The following is a 25,580-nucleotide window of genomic DNA, read 5'->3' as shown; positions in this document are numbered from 1 at the left end:
AAAAGAGAGGGGGAGAGAGAGAGAGCAAAACAGAGGGGGAGAGAGAGAGAGCAAAACAGAGGGGGAGAGAGCAAAAGAGAGGGGGGAGAGAGAGAGCAAAAGAGAGGGGGAGAGAGGGAGCAAAAGAGAGGGGGGGAGAGCGCAAAAGAGAGGGGGGAGAGAGAGCAAAAGAGAGGGGGGGAGAGAGCAAAAGAGAGGGGGGAGAGAGAGCGAAAAAGAGAGGGGGGAGAGAGAGCGCAAAAGAGAGGGGGGAGAGAGCGCAAAAGAGAGGGGGAGAGAGCACAAAAGAGAGGGGGAGAGAGAGAGCGCAAAAGAGAGGGGGAGAGAGAGAGCGCAAAAGAGAGGGGGGAGATAGAGAGCTCAAAAGAGAGGGGGGAGAGAGAGAGCAAAAGAGAGGGGGAGGGAGAGAGCGCAAGGGGTGGGACCGCTGTACTGCAAAAAATGGCCAGTGTGAAGGGCTTTAGGGCTAGTATATATATATATATATATATATATATATATTTATATATATACATATAATTATCTATATCTATCTATATCTATATATATATATATATATATATATATATATATATATATATATATATATATATATAAACACACAGTGAACATCTGCAGAATAATAAAAACAAAGTAACTGTCATTTACTTACGGTATATAGCAAACCAAAAATAAACTTTATTTAAATGCTCTACACTTAACTGTACGTTACACAATGTTCTATGTGCTGAGTATACTCCCCAAGTAATTTGATTGTATAAACTTACCAAAATCTGATTATAAAATTGTATGACCTTGTCCACTTGTGTCTCCCAAGGCTGTAAACCTAATTCCTCTGCCGCAACAGATATTGCTTTCTATGAGGAAAAAAAAGCATAACATTCAGTGCTGTTTGTTCTAAGCAGAATAATTTTTCAAATAAATGCTTATACTTGTAAGTTCAAATTCACCTGAAAGTCTGTTAATGAGGCAACAGAAGCAATTAGAAAGCAAGACACACAGTTCATATTGCTGTAAAAACATTTTTTGAAATACTTTGGTTCCCTACAGGTAGAACAGAAAAGTACAAAATATGCATATGTAAGATAAATGAGAGAAACCTTTATCTTTTGTATATTAGACATTTTCAGGTAAAGAAAGTTGCTGACTTAAAAAAATATCACAATACACAGAACCACAGCTCAGCACATACACAGATAACCTAGGAGATGAGTTTGCAGTGTGGCCTAATCTCATTAGCTGGGACTGGGAAGATTTATCTGCCTTTATCTGTCAATTGTTTGGTGTCATTTTAAGCACACATTAGCATTTAAAGACCTTTTAAATGCAATATAGTAAAGCTGCATTTGAAATTACATTAGCAATAATATGATTGTGGTAAAATAATGCCTGCACCTCTTACCAACAGTACAGCATTAAAGGGACATTCCGACATATACTATTTGTGTGAGCCTATATGCACCAATCAGATATTCTGAATGTACACAAGGGATTAAATTACCCATTAATTCTTCGGTAAGGGAAACCCCCAGAAACCCACCCAACTATATATAGTACCTAATGATCACAGACACCAAGTTGAAGGAAGACTTGTCACGGTTGTATTTATTAACAAGTAACTTATTAGGCACCTATAAGCCGACTAAGGCCTAGACTAAGAGTGGAATGCTAATTAGCATCCATCTAGGGTAAAATTTGCTAGATGGAGGCTTTTTGCGCAAGGTAGAGCGCATATTACGTGTTGAAAGTAAAAAATTTAATCCAACATGCACTAACTAAATATTCTCCCCATAGAAGTCAATAGAGAGAGCAGAAGAAGAAAAAACGTAACACCTATCGCTCACGCACTAACCCAACAGGAGTTATGAATATTTCACATTCTAATGTTCTTCACTTGTACCTTTATTGTAAATACATATTTATATATATAATATATATATATATATACCTATACATATATTACTATAGATATGTAAGTATAGTTATTTATCTTACATTAACAGTATCATATATATATATATATATATATATATATATATATATATACAAATATATATTTAATAATAAAGAGTACATTATTTTCTATATACATACATAGACATGTCTAAATATGTGTATGTATGCATACATATAAATATTTATATATATATATATATATATATATATATATATATATATATATATATATATATATATATATATATATATATATGTGTGTGTATGTGTGTATAGATGTGTGTACTTATGTATTTAAGTTTTTATGTGTTTTACTGTATATTTACTGTACATATTTAACATTCCAATGTTGTTCACATACATGATAATGTAATTTTTATTGTAAATACATATTTCTGTCATGTGACTCCATAATGTTACAAGGTCTCAGGTGTGAATGGGGAACAGGTGTGTTAAATTTGGTGTTATCTCTCTCACACTCTCTCATACCGGTCACTGGAAGTTCAACATGGCACCTCATGACAAAGAACTCTCTGAGGATCTGAAAAAAAGAATTGTTGCTCTACATAAAGATGGCCTAGGCTATAAGAAGATTGCCAAGACCCTGAAACTGAGCTGCAGCATGGTGGGCAAGACCATACAGTGGTTTCACAGGACAGTTTCCATTAAGAACAGGCCTCGCCATGGTCGACCAAAGAAGTGCATGTGCTCAGCGTCATATCCAAAGGTTGTCTTTAGGAAATAGACGTATGAGTTCTGCCAGCATTGCTGCAGAGGTTGAAGGGGTGGGGGGTCAGCCTATCGGTGCTCAGACCATACACCACACACTGCATCAAATTGGTCTGCATGGCTGTCATCCCAGAAGGAAGCCTCTTCTAAAGATGATGTACATGAAAGCCTGCAAACAGTTTGCTGAAGACAAGCAGACTAAGGACATGGATTACTGGAACCATGTCCTGTGGTCCGATGAGACCAAGATAAACTTATTTGGTTCAGATGGTGTCAAGTGTGTGTGGCGGCAACCAGGTGAGGAGTACAAAGACGGGTGTGTCTTGCCTACAGTCAAGCATGGTGGTGGGAGTGTCATGGTCTGGGCCTGCATGTGTGCTGCTGGCACTGGGGAGCTACAGTTCATTGGGGGAACCATGAATGCCAACATGCACTGTGACATACTGAAGCAGGGCATGATCCACTCCCTTAAGAGACTGGGCCGCAGGGCAGTATTCCAACATGATAACGACCCCAAACACACCTCCAAGACGACCATTGCCTTGCTAAAGAAGCTGAAGGTAAAGGTGATGGACTGACCAAGCATGTCTCCAGACCTAAAGCCTATTGAGCATCTGTGGGGCATCCTCAAACAGAAGGTGGGGGAGCACAAGGTCATATGCTTGAAAAAGGCCGATTATACCAGCCGAAAAGCGTTGCACTATCCTCAGTTGAAGACACAATCATCACTCAGTGTTGCCGTAGAGCGGATCAGCAGAAGCAACAGGAGCCAACTCCAACAGGACAACCAATCACGGAGACAACAAACAGTCTGGAACAACCGCTGCAAAAGAACGCTGAAGGAAAGAAACGCTCCAGAATCGGCAACACTAGTATTCTAACCTGAGGACTACAAACGGAAACATAATTTCTGCACACAAAAAAAGAAATAGGGAACAGGGACACCGGTCTGAAGGTTTGGTATAACATCCTTCTGAGGGATCCATTTGTTGATGCGACAGGTGGACTTGAAAACCACGGAAAATCACCCCTTACAAAAAGATCGAAAAGAAAACTCCTTTTTTTTGCAACTACAGCTTCAATAAGAAACAAAAAGAAATATAAGGTCAGGAATATATTTTTAAACAAGTGCACTTATTACGATCAAAGAGACACTGAGACGTTTTTACCAGGCTAAGGCCCAAGTAATACAAATTTGCTTTAAACGTATTAAATGTTTCATCTTCACAATATACTCCCTTTTATGTCAATATTTTTAGAAACAAATATTTTTTTATGCTCTTATGAGCATAATATTAAAGGTTGGCCAACCGACTACTGTATACTATAAGTTTTAGGAGCAGTAGCCCACTAATACCAAGCAAAGTATATAATTGGTTAGGAATTACCCACACGGGTTGATTTATATAGATTGGTCAGATAGACACTATTTCGACACAGAGGTACACAAACCTGATTTCACATAAAGGTTTATAACCGGACTACACTGTCTACCCTAAAATAAAACACAAAATAACGGACACTCTAAGGGAATACTTATATTTTCGCCCTACAGATCTATTTAGTAAATATATCACACTGTTAATACAAGTCTATGAATTGGGCACTACTGCACATTTAAGTATTTATATTCAACTTAAATAACACATATTGCCACCATTTCAACTATGGAGTTACAATAAGGGGTGGACAATATTGCTGGTATTTTTCCAAATCTAAGTAAATATTTAGTAGAGAAATCAAAGACAATTTTTATTGTATATCATTTTGATATTTTTATTAATTTTAAATAAATTTACAAAGTTGTTTTAAAAATAATACTGGTGTCTAATAGATATTTATTTCCCTTAATTTGGGTATTTGCTTTTTAGCGCTCTTATTTCTTTTCTTTATCCCTTTAACTACTACTTTGGAAGCATAGAGGAAGCTTCCCTAGATCTAAGAGCTTATACCCCAACAGCGCAGAGTATATATACCTACTAGAAATCCAAGACGACCATTGCCTTGCTAAAGAAGCTGAGGGTAAAGGTGATGGACTGGCCAAGCATGTCTCCAGACCTAAAGCCTATTGAGCATCTGTGGGGCACAAGGTCTCTAACATCCATCAGCTCTGTGACGTTGTCATGGAAGAGTGGAAGAGGACTCCAGTGGCAACCTGTGAAGCTCTGGTGAACTCCATGCCCAAGAGGGTTAAGGCAGTGCTGGAAAATAATGGTGGCCACACAAAATATTGACACTTTGGGCCCAATTTGGACATTTTCACTTAGGGGTGTACTCACTTTTGTTGCCAACGGTTTAGACATTAATGGCTGTGTGTTATGTTATTTTGAGGGGACAGAAAATTTACACTGTTATACAGGTTGTACACTCACTACTTACATTGTAGCAAAGTGTCATTTCTTCAGTGTTGTCATATGAAAAGATATAATAAAATATTTACAAAAATGTGAGGGGTGTACTCACTTTTGTGAGATACTGTATGTGTGTGTGTGTGAAGGTATAGATATCTATTTTACATTAATAATATCAGATACAGGTGGCCCTCGTTTTACAATGGTTCAATTTACACCGTTTCAGAATAACAATCTTTTTTTCCAGTCATGTGACTGCTATTGAAAAGCATTGAGAAGCAGTGCATTTATTAAAATAGCCTGTAGGTGGAGCTGTCCGCTTGTGTTACAGCAAAGCCAAGTAAGCTGAAATTAATCAGTTTAACCAGACCTGAGCTATCAAGCAGATTTCAAAGGAACAAATATAAATCAGTCCAGATTGGAATGCATAGAAAGAACTGCTTGCAGAAAAATGCAAGTGAAGTCTGTGTTGTGTGATTATTTTATTAGGTTTATAATGCTGTTTAGCAAATGTTTTTGTTCATTTAACTTAGTTTAATTATATATTCTGTGTTGTGTGATTATTTTATTAGGTTTATAATGCTGTTTAGCATTTAAAGTCTTCATTTCAAAGCTTTAAAAATAATGTATTAGGTGTTACTTATGACAATTTTGAGAGGGACCTGGAACCTATCTCCCTCACTTCCCATTGACTTACATTATAAACTGTGTTTCAATTTACAACTGTTTCGATTTACAACCATTCCTTCTGGAACCTAACCCCGGCGTAAACTGAGGGCTACCTGTATACATATTTAATAAAAAGTACCTTATTTTTTATGTGAAGAACATATGAATGTAAAATATGCATAACACACATCAGGGTTTGCGATTTAGGTCTAATGTGAAGAATTGCTAACTTTAATGCTTGTTATTGATATATTAAATATAAAATATTTAAAAATATTGAACAGACTTTTTACCCTACGGCTGTTAGTAACATACAAATCAATAACTTTAACTCTTCAGCTGCTGCACCACAATAGAAGTGATTTGACTCCCTTGACTCTAATTAATTTCTTTCTGATCCATATCTGTAATGCATTGAAGCATAGGAGGCGTTTAACTTTGAACTAAAACCCACAAACTTTAAAAAACTGGACACTAAAGCGTTGAGTATTTTTGTTAAAAGTTTACTGGACAGGCTGCTAAAACACTGGGCTGTCCTGTAGGATACCGGACACCTAGCAACCTTACTCACAAGTACACTATATGTCAATTGTTTTGTAAATCATGTTCTTGGTTCTAAGAGCTCCAATAATAAACTATCTGCAAGTTTTCAAAACATAAATATAACATCTAAGGAATTTTGTGGCAAAACATAAATCTGACGTTACCTCCAGTTCCTTGATGTCAGGTTTTTGATGACTTATTCCGGGAAAAAGATCTGCCACAATGTTTTCAAACAGCGGAACATCTTCAGACAAAAACTTAGGCAGGTTTGCTTCTTGTAAAGCACTTAATATTATCAGTGATTCATCTTCAGGAGAAAGCAATACACTCTTCTCTCTAAAAACAGACATAGATTTATGTTTAATACTGTAGTAAAATAAATAGTTTCTGTAAAATATAGATTGCACTAAATAAGAATTATTGCATGAAAAACAATGCCAGCGGGTAAATTAAGTTTAATTTGCAACGTACCGAATTGAAGGGACATAAAATACCTAAAAAATTAGAACAAGATTACATATGTGGCGACGGGTCCAAAACCTAGCGTTGCCAATTTTTAGTCGAATTGATTGATCACGTATGGTGCAGCATACAAGTTACGCACGTATATTTTACCCGTCGCCCGCATTTTTTTCTCCCATAAACAAACATAGAACAGGCGTCGCCAGTCGGTATCATATATTCAGCGCAAGGACTTACGCGCAGAATAGAGAAATTTTACTCCATTTTCACCTCGCCAAACATAGGCAGGCGCAGCAAGCCTTGCGCTGAGTATAAAAGTATTGTTACTACCTGGAAGCCTTAAATGGACATGAAACCCAATTTTTTTCTTTCAAGATTTAAAAAGAGAGTACAATTTTAAACAACTTTCTAATTTACTTCTATTATCTAATTTTCTTAATTATCTTGATATACTTTGCTTAAAAGCATATCTAGATAGGCTCAGTGGCTGCTGATTGGTTGCTGCACATAGATGCCTTGTGTGATTGGCTCACACATGTGAATTGCTATTTCTTCAGCAAATGATATCTAAGGAATGAAGCAAATGAGATAATACAAGTAAATTGGAATGTTGTTTAAAATTGTATTCTTTACTTGAATCATGAGATAATTTTTTTGGGTTTAGTGTCCCTTTAACAAACACCTAATGCATGCGCAATATCAACTCCTAAACCGCAATCCCCCCACATTGCAATAACGAATTAAAGTATAAACCCCTAATCCGCGATCCCCCCACATTGCAAAACTACCTAACATATTAACCCCTAATCCGCCATCCCCCCACAACGCAAACACCTAAGTAACCTATTAACTGTTAATAGGCCAACCACCCACAACGCAAAGTATCTAATAAAACTATTAACCCCTAAATTGCCAACCCCAACAACGCAAAGTATCTAATAAAACTATTAACCCCTAAACCTCCAACCCCCACAACACATGGTATTAACCTAATAACTAAACCCCCTAACCAAACACCTCCTAAATTAACCCCAATTAAAATATACTTACATAAAATAAAAAAATAGTAACTACATTAAAAATTAATAAAAAATTACAAAAAATAAAAAACATACAGCTAGATTACGAGTCTTGCGTTATGAGTAAAAAAGCAGCGTTAAGGCTCATAACGCTGCTTTTTTACTACCGCTGCTATTACGAGTCTTGTAGGTACAGCTGTCCGGCACACTTTTTTTGCCTTACCGCAAATCAACTTATGCAATTTGCGTATAGTCTTTTCAGGTTTTTTTTTTAGGCCAAAAAGTGAGTGGTACAGCCTATCCCGCAAGATTCGTAACGCATTCTAAAGTTAGTAGTTATGAGTTTTACACTACAAAGCCATAGCATAAAACTCATAACTAAAGTGCTAAAAAGTACACTAACACCCATAAACTAACTATTAACCCCTAAACCGAGGCCCTCCCGCATCGCAAACACTAAAAGAAAATGATTAACCCCTAATCTGCCGCTTCGGACATTGCCACCACTATAATAAGCATATTAACCCCTAAAACGCCATACTTCCGCATCGCAAACACTAGTTAAATATTATTAACCCCTAATCTGCCGCCCCTAACATCGCCGCCACCTACCTACATTTATTAACCCCTAATCTGCGGCCCCCAACGTCGCCGCCACTATACTAAATTTGTTAACCCCTAAACCTAAGTCTAACCCTAACACCCTCTAACTTAAATATAATTAAAATAAATCTAAAGAAAACCTACTATCATTACCTAAATAATTCCTATTTAAAACTAAATAATTACCTGTAAAATAAACCCTAAGCTAGCTACAATATAACTAATAGTTACATTGTAGCTAGCTTACGGTTTATTTTTATTTTACAGGCAAGTTTGTATTTATTTTAACTAGGTAGAATAGTTACTAAATAGTTATTAACTATTTACTAACGACCTAGCTAAAATAAATACAAATTTACCTGTAAAATAAAACCTAACCTAAGTTACACTAACACCTAACCTTACACTACACTACAATTAAATAAATTGCCTAAATTAATACAATTAAATAAATTAAATACAATTACCTAAATTACAAAAAAAAACCACTAAATTACACAAAATAAAAAACAAATGACAAGATATTTAAACTAATTACACCTAATCTAATAGCCCTATCAAAATAAAAAAAGCCCCCCCAAAATAAAAAAAAAAACCTAGCCTAAACTAAACTACCAATAGCCCTTAAAAGGGCCTTTTTCGGGGCATTGCCCCAAAGAAATCAGCTCTTTTACCTGAAAAAAAAAATACAGACAACCCCCCAACAGTAAAACCCACCACCCACACAACCAACCCCCCAAATAAAACCCTAACTAAAAAAACCTAAGCTCCCCATAGCCCTGAAAAGGGCATTTGGATGGGCATTGCCCTTAAAAGGGCATTTAGCTCTATTGCAGCCCAACGCCCTAACCTGAAAATAAAACCCACCCAATAAACCCTTAAAAAAACCTAACACTAACCCCCTGAAGATCCACTTACAGTTTTGAAGATTCGACATCCATCCTCAACAAAGCCGGGAGAAGTCCTCATTGAAGCGGCAAGAAGTCCTCAACGAAGCCAGTAGAAGTCTTCATCCAAGCCGGGAGAAGTGTTCCTCCAGACGGGCAGAAGTCTTCATCCAGACGGCATCTTCTATCTTCATCTATCCGGCGCGGAGCGGGTCCATGTTCAAGACATCCGGCACGGAGCATCCTCTTCGAACAAAGTCTTCTTCCCGAATGAAGGTTCCTTTAAATGACGTCATCAAAGATGGCGTCCCTTAGATTCCGATTGGCTGATTGGAATAGCCAATAGAATGCGAGCTCAATCCTATTGGCTGATTGCAGCAGCCAGTAGGATTTTTTCAACCTTAATTCCGATTGGCTGATAGAATTCTATCAGCCAATCGGAATCTAAGGGATGCCATCTTGGATGACGTCATTTAAAGGAACCTTCATTCGCGAAAAAGACTTTGTTCGAAGAGGATGCTCCGCCATGGATGTCTTGAAGATGGACCTGCTCCGCGCCGGATGGATGAAGATAGAAGATGCCATCTGGATGAAGACTTCTGCCCATCTGGAGGAACACATCTCCAGGCTTTGTTGAGGACTTCTTGCCGCTTCGATGAAAACTCCTCCCGGCTTTGTTGAGGCTGGATGTCGGATCTTCAAAACTGTAAGTGGATCTTCAGGGGGTTAGTGTTAGGTTTTTTTAAGGGTTTATTGGGTGGGTTTTATTTTTAGGTTAGGGCTTTGGGCTGCAATAGAGCTAAATGCCCTTTTAAGGGCAATGCTCATCCAAATGCCCTTTTTCAGGGCAATGGGGAGCTAAAGTTTTTTTAGTTAGGGTTTTATTTGGGGGGTTGGTTGTGTGGGTGGTGAGTTTTACTGTTGGGGGGGGGTGTTTGTTTGTTTTTTTCAGGTAAAAGAGCTGATTTCTTTGGGGCAATGCCCCGCAAAAGGCCCTTTTAAGGGCTATTGGTAGTTTAGTTTAGGCTAGGGTTTTTTTATTTTGGGGGGGCTTTTTTTTATTTTGATAGGGCTATTATATTAGGTGTAATTAGTTTAAATATCTTGTAATTTGTTTTTTTGTGTGTAATTTAGTGGGGTTTTTTTTTTTAATTTAGGTAATTGTATTTAATTTATTTAATTGTATTTAATTTAGGTAATTTATTTAATTGTAGTGTAGTGTTAGGTGTTAGTGTAACTTAGGTTAGGTTTTATTTTACAGGTACATTTGTATTTATTTTAGCTAGGTAGTTAGTAAATAGTTAGTAAATAACTATTTAGTAACTATTCTACCTAGTTAAAATAAATACTAACTTGCCTGTAAAATAAAAATATAACCTAAGCTAGATACAATAAAACTATTAGGTATATTGTAGCTAGCTTAGGGTTTATTTTACAGGTAAGTATTTAGTTTTAAATAGGAATTATTTAGTTATTAATTGTAGGTTTTATTTATATTTATTTTAATTATATTTAAGTTAGGGGGTGTTAGGGTTAGGGTTAGACTTAGGTTTAGGGGTTAATAAATTTAGTATAGTGGCGGCGAGGTTGGGGGCGGCAGATTAGGGGTTAATAAATGTAGGTAAGTTTGCGGCGACATTGGGGGAGGGAGATTAGGGGTTAATAAATATAATGTAGGTGTCGGCGACGTCGGGGGCGGCAGATTAGGGGTTAATAAGTATAATGTAGGTGTCGGCGATGTCAGGGGCGGCAGATTAGGGGTTAATAAGTGTAAGATTAGGGGTGTTTAGACTCGGGGTTCATGTTAGGGTGTTAGGTGTAAACATAAATTTAGTTTCGGAATCAATGGGGCTGCGTTACGGAGCTTTACGCTGCTTTTTTGCAGGTGTTAGGCTTTTTTTCAGCCGGCTCACCCCATTGATGTCTATGGGGAAATCGTGCACGAGCACGTACAACCAGCTCACCGCTGACTTAAGCAGCGCTGGTATTGGAGTGCGGTATGGAGCTCAATTTTGCTCTACGCTCACTTCTTGCGTTTTAACGCCGGGTTCAGGAAAACCTGTAATATCAGAGCTGTAGGTAAGTAAGCAGTGACAATAACGTGCAAGTTAGTACCGCACCGCTCATAACGCAAAACTCGTAATCTGGCCGATAAATTGCTAAAAAAAAACTAACATTACCCAAAAAAAAAAAAAAAAAAAACTTACATGACATAAAAAACAACAACCTAACATTACAAAAAATAAAAAAAACTAACATTACAGAAAATAACAAATGCAATCATCCAAAATAAAAAACGTTACTCCTAATACTTCCTTAAAAAAACACCCCAAAATAAAAAAAATAAAAAATTTATGCTTACCTGATAAATTTCTTTCTTTCCGGATACGATGAGTCCACAGCTTAATCACACTGGCCAGCAGGAGGAGGCAAAGAGATCCACAGTCAAACTGTTAAGTATCATTTCCCTTCCCACAACCCCCAGTCATTCGATAGAAGGAAATGGAGAACACAAGGTGTAGAGGTGCCTGAGGTTTAGTCACAAACAACTGTCTTGAAATAAAGGGCTGGGCCGTGGACTCACCGTACCTGGAAAGAAATACATTTATCGGGTAAGCATACATTTTCTTTTCTTTCCTAAGATACGGTGAGTAATGAGGCATAACTCTCTCAGGAGACTGCAGTCCCGCAGTCTGAAAAGCAAACGATTAAACTTCTCAACCAGAGAAAAGAGAAGTAGCAGTAGTTTTTTGGTACAGAGAAAACAAACAAAAACAGAGGAAAAAAATATTAAGCATGCACAACATCCAAATTGTGCACACACGTTCCTCAAGAGATAAGAAAGAGGATGCAGAGAGGGAACAACAAATTCCCTAACAATATTTCCACTTAGGATAAAAAAACGCCTTATCTGAAATAAGATAAAGCAAATCACACTGCAAAGCCGAGAGTACCTAAACTTTCCGAGCAGAAGATATAGCAAGAAAATAAAAAAATCCAAGATAAAATATCTTAAAATCTATTAAATGCTATGGCTCAAACTGAGCCTGCTGCAAAACCTTAAAACAAGGTTAAAACTCCAAGAGGAGCAACAGACTAAAACACAGGCCTGATACTAACCAGGGTCTGACAAAAAGATCACACTTGTGTAGAAAAAACTTCAGAGAACTGACTGACCAACCATCCTCCAGTCCTTCCCGGAGAAAGAACAAAACCCATAGGAATCTGACCCTATTTCCAAGAGTAGTCCTGGGATTCACACCAATCAGGGAATTTACGCCATACCTTATGGGAAAAGACACCAGTAACAGGCTTGTGAGCCTGAATCATGGTCTCAAAGACTGAAAAAAAACATGCTTAGACAAAACTAAGCATTGAAACTCCAAGCAGAAAGTTTCAAAAAACAAAACAAAAGTTATCCAATGGACCCTGAATTAGAAGGTCCTACCTCAAAAACAACCACCAAGGAACTATTAAAATATTGATGCTCACTCCCATATGATACAAGCATTGACCCGTGGGAGGAGAACAAACTGAGGAACAGGGATCTCAGAAGGAAATCCCCAGGTACTGCCAGGGTATTTAACAGAGCAGCCTGCTGATTTCTTGACCTTTAACATAACTTGAAAGCTTGGCGTACTGCCATTTCCAACTCCAGCACCCCCCATTTGGTGGATAACCTGGAGAACACCTTCAGGAGAAGCGCCCACTCCCTGGGATGAAAAATCTGACTGCTCAAGAAGTCTGCTCCCGGTATTCACTCCTGAAATATGAATAGTGGATAAACAAGGACTACAAGCGTCTGCCCACCGAACAATCCACGCCAATCATAGCAAATGCATTAACCACCCCTCCCGGGTGGTTAATGCAACCACTGAGATGAAATTGTTCTACTAGAATCTGAAAAACAAGTTAAGACAACTGAGGCCAAGCCATTAGAGCATTGAAGATTGCTCTCAACTCCAAAATGGTTATGGGGAGAGCAGACTCCTCCCAGGTCCATAGTCACCAACCCAACAGGCTAGCGACCATGGTCACTATTCCTCAGGAAGGTCTCCGGAAGCATGTGCCCTGAGATAGATGCTCCTGAGAAAACCAAGAAGATTCTGGAAAATACGGACAATGATCCCACTACCTCTCGCAAGTTAAGCGAGCGCTCTACCACTAATTCCCTTTCTGATCCACAGAGAAGAATCTCATGTCACCAGATCTAGATGTATCCTCCGAGACAGAGCCACAAGATCACTGGTCCCCTATCTGAACATGCATAACAGCAGATTCTCAGATGAAAATGAGCAAGGGATGATGTCCAATGAAGCAACCATCAGACCAATTACCTCCATACATTGATCCACTGAAGGGCCAAACAGTAGAGTGCAGAAAGAGGCAAGAGGAAGAATCCTCGATTTTCTGACCTCTGTCAAAAATATTTTCAGAGATAAGAAAACTAATATGGTCCCTAAGAAACTACAACTGTAGCTGGAACAAGGGAACTCATTTTCAGATTCACTTCCATCCGAGGGAATGAAGAAAGACAACAAGATCTCTGAAAGAGAGTTTGCTTGTTGAAAAGATGTCTCAATTTAGCCCCCTCTGAGAGCCATGGCAATGCCAAAGGGAAGAGCCACAAACTGAAAGAGTTTGACCAAAAGAAAAAACTCAGGAACTTGAAAATACACGTCCCCCAGGTCTAAGGTCACCATGAACTGACCCTCCTTGAGGAACGGTACCCTGAGACAACTTGTTGAGACACTTTAGGTCTCCTATAAGACGAAAAATTCCCTCTTTTTCGGGAACCACAAACAGGAATGAAAAAAATTCAGACCCTGTTCCCTTACAGGAACTGGAAATATTCACAGGGAAGAGGAATCCCAAATGCATTAAGAAAATGCCTCATAGTAATCTGACCTGCAGATAAAAATGAGAGGTGGAACCTGCCTCAGGGAGGAAAGGAATGACTACTATGTAGTAACCCTGAGGTACTAAGTCCACAGCCTATCTGGGACATCTTGTATCCATGTTTGAAGACAAACAGAGAGATTTAACCCCCCACTTGGACTAAACCTGGATTGGGGATTTAGGTCTATGCCTCTTGCCCTGTGGTAGAAAAGACCCTTTTCCACCCGTATATCAGAACTATTCCTGTCAGATCAGGACCAAACAAGGTCTTACCCTTGTACAAAAGCACCAGAACGTGGACTCAGAGGAAAAATCCACTGTCCACAACGCCCCGCGGCTAACACAACGAAGCCAGATATCCTGGTTCCCGGCTGAAAAACTTGCATGATAGCATTAGAAATAAAGAATTGGCTAGCTTAGGAGCCTTAATTCTGAACTGGATCTCCTCCAAAGGAGTCTCTACCAAAATGGAAACAGACAAGGCATTGCACCAATAAGATGCCGCACTTGACACAGTGGCAATACAAACTCCCATGTAAGTCACCAGCTTAGTCCATTGATCCTGAAAAGAACAGCTATCCTCTCTAGGAATCGTAGTTCTCTTAGCCAGAGTAGAAATGCCCTACTACATTAGGCACCGTGCGCCCTGATATTTAATGGAGACAGCGACAGGCAACGTCTTTTTAAAGACAGGAGACAGAGAAAAAAGAAACCCTGACTTTTTCCATTCTTGTGAAAAATCTCCTAGCACAGTCTGGAACAGGAAAAACTTCCACAGAGGAATCCAAGTACTCATAAAATGTTCTATATTCTGTAGGGTTGAAAACGACAAACTTATCGGAGTCACTCCAAAGTAGCCAAAACCTCCTAAACCATACATGAGGTATTCAGGCATAAATCTGAAGGTTATCACTTCAGCAGCAGACCAAACTTAAGAAAGAGCGCAGCCTGAGTAGCAGAATGTGGAGCAGAAACCTATTATCTGATCTCTAATATTCCTCTTGCGATTTCCCTTAAGTATAGAAAAAGCAGATAATACCATGGGTTACCTAGAGGATACCTGAGTACGATTCTGTAAGCAAATAACTCCTCTAGGAAATTGAGAGGAACCGCAAGGCCCTGTATGTTACACCAGAAAAGAGCTTGGGGCTTCTGAAGAGAACGTCGTAGAATTGCCTAAACAGCATCGTCCTGAGAGACATGAGGCTAGCAAAATATTTTTGCAAAAATGTTGAAAATTTTAAAACACTTAAAAATGAACACTGTCACTTTAAGGGTATATAGACTTGCAATGAAACAGGAAATACTTATATACATAAGAATAGAACTCTGTTCTAAAATACACTCCTGTAGTAAAATAATCATTCTTTAAGGTGAAGGAAATTCTTAAAAATAAGATGTACAAGGAGGTCTCCTGAAAACGGACATTAACAAAAAACCCAAGTCCCTCTCATTATAAAAGGACAATATTGGGGCATTTATTAAAAGGAAAAACATAAAAGACGTATCTACATAATTCAAGATATCTTCTAAGATAAACAGGGAGACTTAGCCATTTGCTTAAGCTCTTCCTCCCCAGCACCTAAAAGATCGCTATCGATCCACTGGAATGAGAGCATGGGCTCTGGAAACATAGTCTCCAAATAGGTCGAACCTGTATACCTGCCCGTCACTCTGTTCTCATTCGGAGAAGGAGCCCGGGTCACGTGAGCGCACAGAAAAATGACAGAAATGGTACTGCTCCGATCCTACAAGAAGGAGGCAGAGACTAAAAGGCGAAGCCATACTTGCGCAGCTGAAATTAAAAACGGGGCGCTAAAAATTTTAAATGCTCTTATTTCTCTGAGAATTTACTTTAGCAGTGATGTCCTTGACTAAAGTCATGTTTAGGAGCCACAACATCTTGTACCACCTGAGAAGAACTCTGTTAAATTAGTAGTCTCAAGTTCAACTATAGGAATACAGTAGAGACTAATGAAAAATATTCTAAAGCTAACTTACATGTAAAAGATAGCAAATGCGCCTCTCCGAAAAAAACGGAGCAGAGTTCACATAAGCAAATCAGTAATCCAGTCACAAGATCGCAAAAAATATAAAGCGATCACACATATGCATATTTACAATTATAGCCTCATGTAACTGTTAACCCCTTTCACCACTAAAGGGGAAACAGTTTCTCTCCCATCTCACAATAAGTGCCTGCACACTGCCATCATTAATATCCTAGCTAGGATATACTGTGTCCTAAGAAAATCTACAGGGCTCTTAAAAGTGCACAGCCTCCCATACTTAGAAGACAAAAAGGCACTTACCTGCATCAAGCCGTCCGGCAGCCTACCTGGTATGAGCGGAAGCCACTCCTCACAGAAACCTGTAGAGAAAACCTACTCTGGCTTTCTATACCATGGACAGCAAATATGTTAGGAAAACATAGCAAGGCCCACCTTATAAGTCCCTAACTGCTTTAAAGCCACCACTGCCCTTACTGAAAAGACTAACATGGAGTAAGGCTAGACCCAAATTTGAAAGGAAAGATCAGAGTAAACCTACTCTGGCTTTCAAAATAATAAAATCTTGATTAAAGTGAATAAATCCAATCTTCTTCAGACACCAAACATCTTCACCTCCTCCTTGCACTGAAGGCAAAGAGAATGACTGGGGGTTGTGGGAAGGGAAGTGATACTTAAAAGTTTGACTGTGGTGCTCTTTGCCTCCTCCTGCTGGCCAGGAGTGATATTCCCAACAGTAATTGATGAAGCCGTAGACTCACCGTATCTTAGGAAAGAAAATCCTACTCTATAAATAAATTACCAATAGCCCTTAAAAGGGCCTTTTGTAGGCCATTGCTCTAAGTTTAACAGCTCTTTTGCGCTAAAAAAAATACACAGTACCCCCTTACATTACAACCCCCCAAAATAAAAAACCTAACTAAAAAAAATACCTAATCTACCCATTGCCCCTAAAATTGCATTTCTATGGGCATTGTCTTTAAAAGGGCATTCAGCTCTTTTTTTAAGCCCATAAAAATAAAAAAGCCCTAATCTAAAATAAAACCTACCCCAAAAATCAGCCAATAAGATGTAAGCAGTTTTCCTGGCTGATTTGAAATTTTCAGCCAATAGGAAATCAATGTACCCCAATATAAAAGAGGTGCTTTGAATCTTCAGTGTGTGGCGGACGATCACATGAAGAGAACCTCCAAGTCGCTGATGACCGCCACACCACGCCTCCGCTAAGAAGATAGAAGATGGAGCCGCCTGTATGAAGACTTTTCGCCGCCAGGAAGAAGATGGATCGCCGGACTTCATCAATTTTGGGGTTATAGTGTTAGGGTTTTTTTTCTTTTTGGGGTGGGTTTTTTATTTTTAGATTAGGGCTTTTTTTTCTTTTTATGGGCTGAAAAAGAGCTGAGTGCCCTTTTAAGGGCAATGCCCATAAAGATGCCCTTTTAGGGTCAATGGGTAGATTAGTTTTTTTTTTTTTTTTGGGGGGTTGGGTGGATGGGGAGTTGTAATGTTAGGGGGTACTGAAACTGCAGTAGAATTTATCAAGCAGCTGTCATCAGACTGCTGCTTCCCTGCCTTGTTCTCCACCTCGTTTACAGGCACGTGATAAATTAGCGCTCCACTTGTAATATATTGTACGTAAATCATTTGCAATTCTGTGCTTAATAGCTCATTTATACTATGCATATTTTTAAGAAGCTACTATAGCACAGTTTCTGATCAGGTGGACAGGCTAAGCGTGCAGAACATAAGGATACAGCAATCAAAGTGCATTTTATCTCTCCCCTAAACAGTTCCGTACATGCCTTAAAAGAAATCTGACTCATTTCTGTATAAAAAAAATATTTGATATACAGTGTTACAATACAGAGACCTAAATATAACTGCAGCACACATAAAGCAAAATGACAAATTAAATCAAAATCTCAGTTAAGCCATAAAGTTTTCATGATTTTTCAGGTTATTTTTAAAACTGGTGCTGTGCTCCCTGAGATCTCATTCACATACATATTAATATTTTGCTTTGCTTGCAAGTTTGAATGTTAGTGCAGTTTCAGCTAATGCTTCCATCTGAATCCAAAAACATCTACCAGGGAAAGTTTATACTCATCAGAGAAATGGAAAAGTCTTGGTCTATTCCGTGAAACAGTATTAGCTGTTCACATCTGCTGATGTCTAATCACATCATAGCTACTTATTTAGTAGTGTTTAGGTTACAAGTGGAGCGCAAATTTATCGTGTGCCTGTAAACGGGCAAATTCGTCAGTTTTTTGGGCGCACAATAAATAACCAGCCATTACAAGTGATCTCTGGTTAATTTTCTAAAAGTGACCTAAATGCCCCAAAATAAAGAGTATTTGAGTTTTTTATGGAAAAAAATAGCACTTTTTTCCATAAAAAACTACTGCACTAGGAAGTTTTTAGGGGTTAAAAGTGGAGGGTGTGGGTTGTTAGAAAAATAAACGGCACTGAAAAGTGCTTTTACATTGCATTGAAGTGTATGGGAACTGTGTGTTCCCTGTAAATATATATGAATATGCTATATATATATATTTTGTACACATATAAAACACATAAATATATATGTATAAAAGCATATACATATATATTTCAATCTGCTGCCCATTGCTGTGTGACTTACCCCCTTCGCTGCGCTAGGTTCTCATGCTGCGTCTGACGGCATGAAAACGAGGCACCCATTAGTGCCTATAAAAGTGTGCAGGTATTATGAGTGGAGTGCAAATATCGCGCTTGCGAAAGCGCAATTTTGCGCTCCACTGGTAATCTGGCCCTTAGTTAATAATTAAATTCAATAATTCAATTAGCAGATCTGTCATATTATTTAATTATGCATTATAATGCATTAAAATAATAGTGTGACATGACATTTTAATTAACTTCTGTTAAATAGAAAATGCAAACACCCTGGATCATACGCTCCTGGAAACAGAACTTGCCCTCTATTTGTGATAGTGCGCACCTTATAGTAGAAGGTGATCAGTTTAGGGCAAGAATGATAGAATTTCAGAATCTCACTGTGTGATTAAGCATTGTAAATCAAGATTTAATTTAGCATAATAAATTAAATTATGGGTACCTTCAATCTACTGTCATCATTTATTTCCCATGCTTTTTCTGCAATTTAACTTCAAAATTTCACCTCTCAAACTGCCAGATTACGAGTTTTGTCGGTAACGAGCATTTTTTTTCCTGCGCTCAATTAAGCCAACGCTGGTATTACAAGTTTTCTGAATGGCTGCGTTAGCCTCAGAAAAGTGAGAGTTGAGCAAATTTAGCTTCACTTCTCACTGTAATACCAGCGTTGCTTACGGTATCGGTAAGCTGGCTAAAACGTGCTCGTGCACAATTTCCCCATAGGAAACAATGGTCAATTCTATTGGCTGATCCAATCAGCCAATCGGATTGAACTTCAATCCGATTGGCTGATTAAATCAACCAATCGTATTTTTCCTACCTTAATTCCGATTGGCTGATAGAATCCTATCAACCAATCGGAATTCGAGGGACGCCATCTTCGATGACGTCATTTAAAGTAATATTCATTTGTCGTTAGTCCGTCGGCCTAGAAGGATGTTCTGAGCCGGAAGTCTTCAAAATGGAGCCGTTCCTCGTCGGATGGATGAAGATAGAAGATGCCGCTTGGATGAAGATGTCTACCGGTCCAGATGTCCTCTTCTGCCCGGATAGGATGAAGACTTCTGCCGGTCCGGATGTCCTCTTCTGCCCCATCGGATGACCAGTGGTGTCCGGATGGGTGAAGACGGCTCAAGGTAGGGTGATCTTCAATGGGGTAGTGTTAGGTTTTTTTTCAGGTGGGTTTTAGAGTAGGGGTGTGTGGGTGGTGGGTTGTAATGTTGGGGGGGTATTGTATTTCTTTTTTTTACAGGTAAAAGAGCTGATTACTTTGGGGAAATGCCCCACAAAAAGCCCTTTTAAGGGCTGGTAAAAGAGCTGATTACTTTGGGGCAATGCCCCGCAAAAGGCCCTTTTAAGGGCTATTTGTAATTTAGTGTAGGGTAGGGAATTTTATTATTTTGGGGGGGGGTTATTTTATTAGGGGGATTAGATTAGGTGTAATTAGTTTAAACATCTTGTAATTTTTTTTATTTTCTGTAATTTAGTGTTTGTTTTTTTTCTTCGTAATTTAGTTTATTGTATTTAATTGTAATTAATTGTAGGTAGTTTAGTTAATTTATTTAATGATAGTGTAGTGTTAGGTGTAATTGTAACTTAGGTTAGGATTTATTTTACAGGTAATTTTGTACTTATTTTAGCTAGGTAGTTATTAAATAGTTAATAACTATTTAATAACTATTCTACCTAGTTAAAATAAATACAAAGTTGCCTGTAAAATAAAAATAAATCATAAGATAGCTACAATGTAATTATTAGTTATATTGTAGCTATCTTATGGTTTATTTTACAGGTAAGTATTTGGTTTTAAAAAAGAATAATTTATTTAATTGTAGTTATTTTATTTAGATGTATTTAAATTATATTTAAATTAGGGGGGTGTTAGGGTTAGGGTTAGACTTAGGTTTAGGGGTTAATAACTTTATTATAGTAGCGGCGACGTTGGGGGTGGCAGATTAAGGGTTAATAAATGTAAGTAGGTGTCGGCGATGTTAGGGTAGACAGATTAGAGGTTAATACAAATTAACTAGTGTTTGAGAGGCGGGAGTGCGGCGGTTTAGGGGTTAATACATTTATTAAAGTGGCGGCGATGTCCGGTCGGCAGATTAGGGGTTAATAAGTGTAGTTAGGTTGCGGCGACGTTGGGGGCGGCAGATTAGGGGTTAATAACTATAATGTAGGTTCAGGCGATGTTAGGGGCAGCAGATTAGGGGTTAATAAGTATAATGTAGGTGGCGGCTATGTCCGGTCGGCAGATTAGGGGTTAAAAATATTTATTATAGTGTTTACAATGTGGGGGGGCCTCGGTTTAGGGGTTACTAGGTAGTGTATGGGTGTTAGTGTACTTTTTAGCACTTTAGTTAAGAGTTTTATGTTCCGGCATTAGCCCATATAACTCTTAACTACTGGCTTTTAAATACGGTAGAAGTCTTGCCAGGAGAGGGTCTACCGCTCACTTCTTCCAAGACTCGTAATACCGGCGTTAGGCAAATCCCATAGAAAAGATAGGATACGCAATTGACGTAAGGGGATTTGCGGTAGCCTCGAGTCGCGGAAGAAAAAAGTGAGCGGTAGACCTGTACCTGCCAAACTTGTAATACCAGCGTTAGATAAAAAGCAGCGTTAGGACCCCTTAACGCTGCTTTTTAAGGCTAACGCAAAACTCGTAATCTCGCCGATAGAGAGGCCACAGTGTATCCATTAGACTTCAAATGCATGATCCTGCAACATGCTGCATATGTATTACTTGATCAGTGCAGAACTAATTTATATCTTAACTGACTACAGCACAGGTAAACAATATTCAGTAAGCTTTTCAAGGACTATGCCATGGACTGCAAATGCAAACTAAAGCAATTTTTGCTTAAAAAATGCTTAAAAGATCATTGTACAATTTGGGCTAGATTACAAGTGGAGCGGTATTACAAGTTTCAAAAATAGTTTTTTGCTCTAGCTTTAACCCGAATTCCGCAAAAATACTAACAAGTATAACGTGTGCGTGCATATATACCGCCATAGAAATCAATGATGAAAAAAAGGGGAAACAACCCCCCGAGATCACGCAAACAACATAGCATATTCTCATTAGCAAATGTGAAAGATTTACAGTAAATACGTAGTTAAAATCTTTATTAAATATGAATATTGCATAAATATGTGTTTATCATGCATTCATCTACTTAATGACACAGGGCTCTAATGCACACACACATATATATATATATATATATATATATATATATATATATATATATATATATGTGTGTGTGTGTGTGTATACATATGTTTTTGTGTTTACAGTATATGTGTATATATGACTAACACATAAATACATTAATATATATGTATACGTATTGTTAGGGGTAATATGAACCTGACGACAGCCATCTTGTTCCCCGCAGCCATTTTGTAATGATTAGACTTTTATTATACTGGGTTATTATGTAGTGAGAACTATGTGCATGTTATGATAGCTTCCTTAGCTGTTCGGCCTTGTCAATGTACCTTGGCCCTACGCCCAGAATAAGATGGTTCAGAAACCTTGCTGTCTCCGCAGATGTGAGCCTATTATGACTATGTAATTATTGTTATGAGAAACTCATGTTCCAGCTTTTCCTTGTATTTTGGTCTGTATAACTGTGTAAGATGACGCGGTCCTAACGTGTCATCCCCTTAACCCTGTATGCTGTTATAAGAAAGGCTTGCACTGTGCAATAAACAGAATTGGCTTTCGATCATAATGCTGCGTGGTCTGAGTCATTCTAAGGGGCCCTTATCAGATAATCTACATATGCCTCAGGTGGTACACTGGCCCCGTGGCTTCGGCCTGACCTGACACTTACCCCCCTGGGGGGACACCTAACAATTTTGATGTCAGTTTGTGGGATTCGCAGTGAGTAAGTATGAGTGCTTTTACCATGCTTTCCTTCTGTGAATTTGAACCTAAATTTAGTCTGGTAATAGGTGTTGATAATATATGATAAAGGGTTAAAGGGGTTCCTGTGGTTGAAGCACAGGTTTGCGGAGGTTATAGTCCTGCCGGCAGTTGTGATACCCCTCCAGACAGGTGTAGAGTCCTGTGCTGGGATACGACAGGTATTGTGAGTCCTGTCTGTGATAAGCGCGCAAGAAATATATAAATGCCAGTTGACGGAGAGCTTTTAAGATAAGCTCCTCCGGGCAAAGGTGGCAGTGAGTGAGTCTCACGTATGTTAAAGTTTCCCATATTCATTCCCATAATAGAGTTTTGTTACCCACCTGAAGCTCATGTTGATATCTGATGCTTGCTTTTGCTGCTATATAAAATGATGCTGTGCGTAGAAAATATTAAGTGGCTGTGCATGTTATTATTGTGGCTATTATTGTGTTGAGAAATGGGATCTGCTTATAGATAAGAATGCACAGAGAAAATTACATGTATAAGGTAAAAGAAAAGAAGAGTTAATAGTTTCTGCAAAAGACAGAAATATTTTTAAAACACTGTCAGTGAGTACTGCTGTGTGATAAATAGAGAAATCTCTGTGTTAAAAAATGTAGCAGGCAAAGAAGGGGGGCCACCACTGAGCGCACATAGATCAGAAGAAAAAAAAAAAAAAAGAGAAAAGAAACCTGTTACAGCAGCTCCGTTTGTAAGACTTTTTTTTGTTTGCTTGCAGTAACAAAAATGAAATTTTGTATATTGAGATGCATAATGTGTGATGGTCTGTCAGTTCTCACTGTGGTATGCGTGTAACAGATTTACTTTAAACCAAAAACAGAATGTATTATTTGAAAATGATTGTCCCAAGCCGTGCAAAAAATGGCCATTTTGCGGGGTTTCGGAAAAAAAAATACATTTTGAACTTGGTGACAAGTTAATCTGGTAAATTTTATATGTATGTCGTACGCTATGAAATAGATGCTTTTCTGAGAAAGGAAAAAAGGGAGTGAATCTCTGGTATGCGAGATGAAATGAGCTTGTCTGTATCGCTGTACAAATGTAAAACTGTTTCTTTCTGTTTCTCTGCAGGAAAATCAGACATTTTTAGAAGATATTCGGTAATGTTATTTTATATACCTGTATTTTAAAGTCACCAGCATGTTTTAAGTATGTGGTATTCATATGCAGTTTTAGTTTTAAGTGATAATTGTTTTTCGGCATGTAAATATATGATATTGTTTCTGCAAGTGAAGTAACGGCTTTGAAAGTGGCTTTGAAAGTGCGATGGTGTGTGTGATTTTTTGTCACACTCTGGTAAATATGAAACTGTTTCTGGTATGATTAATGGGTTAACGTATGTTGTATTTGTAAAGTCTGTGCACGAAGTTGATGAAATATATTTATAGGCTGTAATTGAACGTTTTTCTAAAAGTGCGTCCGTTTTTGTTGCAAGTAAATTAATCTGCAGGTCATGCTACAGTACAGAGGTGAAATTTGTGTGGTAAATTATACAAGCAGCCTAAATTATGGTTGGGATATATATATGTAATTTACGTGATGAATGGTTAGTCCTTAAAGGGACAGTCCACTGTACAATTGTTTTATATTTGTGTATTTTCAATGACGTTATACAAGCTGCATAGTATAAAATGTAGGAGAAATTGCATTTGCAAGTTTATTTGTATATATATGAAGTAGCTGGTTTTATGCTTTCAAAACACAGTTGATTGCAATGGGTTGAATTTTAGATAATAAGAATATCTCATTATCTTATATTTGTCTGTAAAATCAGAGCTCAGTGCGTAGACGGAGCAATAGAAAATTGTCATTTTCTTATTTGAAGGACCATTGCAATAACACTGTATTAATAGTTTGCTAAATATATTTTAAGAGACCTTTCTTTGTATATATTTATTTTAAATCTGCCGTTTAGATAGCAGATGTTTCTTTTTGCAGTATAACTTAATTATCTCTGTAATGCAAACTGAAGTGATAAGTTGTCTACACTTTTAGTGTAGGGATCCATGATACTAGCGGACAAAAAAAAACCAAAAAACAGAGGAGTGAAAATATTTAAAGGGATACAGTCAAACTGATATAACATCTGAGAATTTAAGGGAATATTTACATAAAAGACAATGAGGTTTACTGTGAACCTAACACTAGTATATTTCACTGTGTTAGCAGTTTCAATTAAAGATTATTTTTGTGTTTGGGTAAAATGTCCCTTTAACTAGCCTGCATCCCGCTGTGAGTGCGTTCTTATGCTGCTTATGCTTGTTTAGGCTATTTAATGAACGTCAGTATACATTTTTTATTATAAGGATCATTGGGAATAATTTAAAGGGGAAATTGTATTAGTATTGTTTTGTAGAAAGCTTATTTTTTTGTGTTATATGCGGTTGTTATATTTGGCAGGAGAGCTGCAGAATGGTGAATATCAAATTATATACAACGTTAAATCCAATCATTTTGTTGTGGTTAAACTAATTAGCATTTATCAAGTTTTAGTGCGAATTTTATATTTTTAAGCAGTAAACAGTGTTTCTCCTTTAAGTAAAAATGAAACTTTGAGCTTGCCTTACTATCCTTGAAAAAGACTGATAACACTGTGCATGTTTTGCTTTTCTTTAAAAAAAAAAAAAAAAAAAGTTTCTCTGTTTGGCTTTGTTGCAGAGAGAACGATTTGCACTTTACATTTAAAGCGGCAGTACTGGTGTTTTATGTTATAAAAAATGATAACTATAAATTGCTCACTACAAAGAAACAAGTATTTATATTATATTCTGTCACAGAATATAGCTTAAAAATGATAATTTTATTTCTGTGGCTGTAAAACTGTATCTCACAGATAGTTCAGAACTCTTGGTTATTTAAAAAAA

General features: G+C 37.8%; 1 protein-coding gene across 1 annotated transcript in view; it reads right to left on the bottom strand.

Annotated features, from left to right (window-relative positions):
• DNAH14 (dynein axonemal heavy chain 14) overlaps window positions 1–25,580 on the bottom strand; it is a 746,387-nt gene that overhangs the window by 454,349 nt on the left and 266,458 nt on the right. Inside the window, 2 exon segments of the mRNA XM_053712788.1 lie at window positions 768–857; window positions 6,413–6,584. Of these exon segments, the coding sequence (XP_053568763.1) occupies window positions 768–857; window positions 6,413–6,584 (262 nt within the window).

This window comes from Bombina bombina, chromosome 4 (assembly GCF_027579735.1).
Source record: "Bombina bombina isolate aBomBom1 chromosome 4, aBomBom1.pri, whole genome shotgun sequence".
In the NCBI taxonomy this organism is placed as follows: domain Eukaryota; kingdom Metazoa; phylum Chordata; class Amphibia; order Anura; family Bombinatoridae; genus Bombina; species Bombina bombina.
This window is presented reverse-complemented; position numbering and strand designations above follow the sequence as displayed.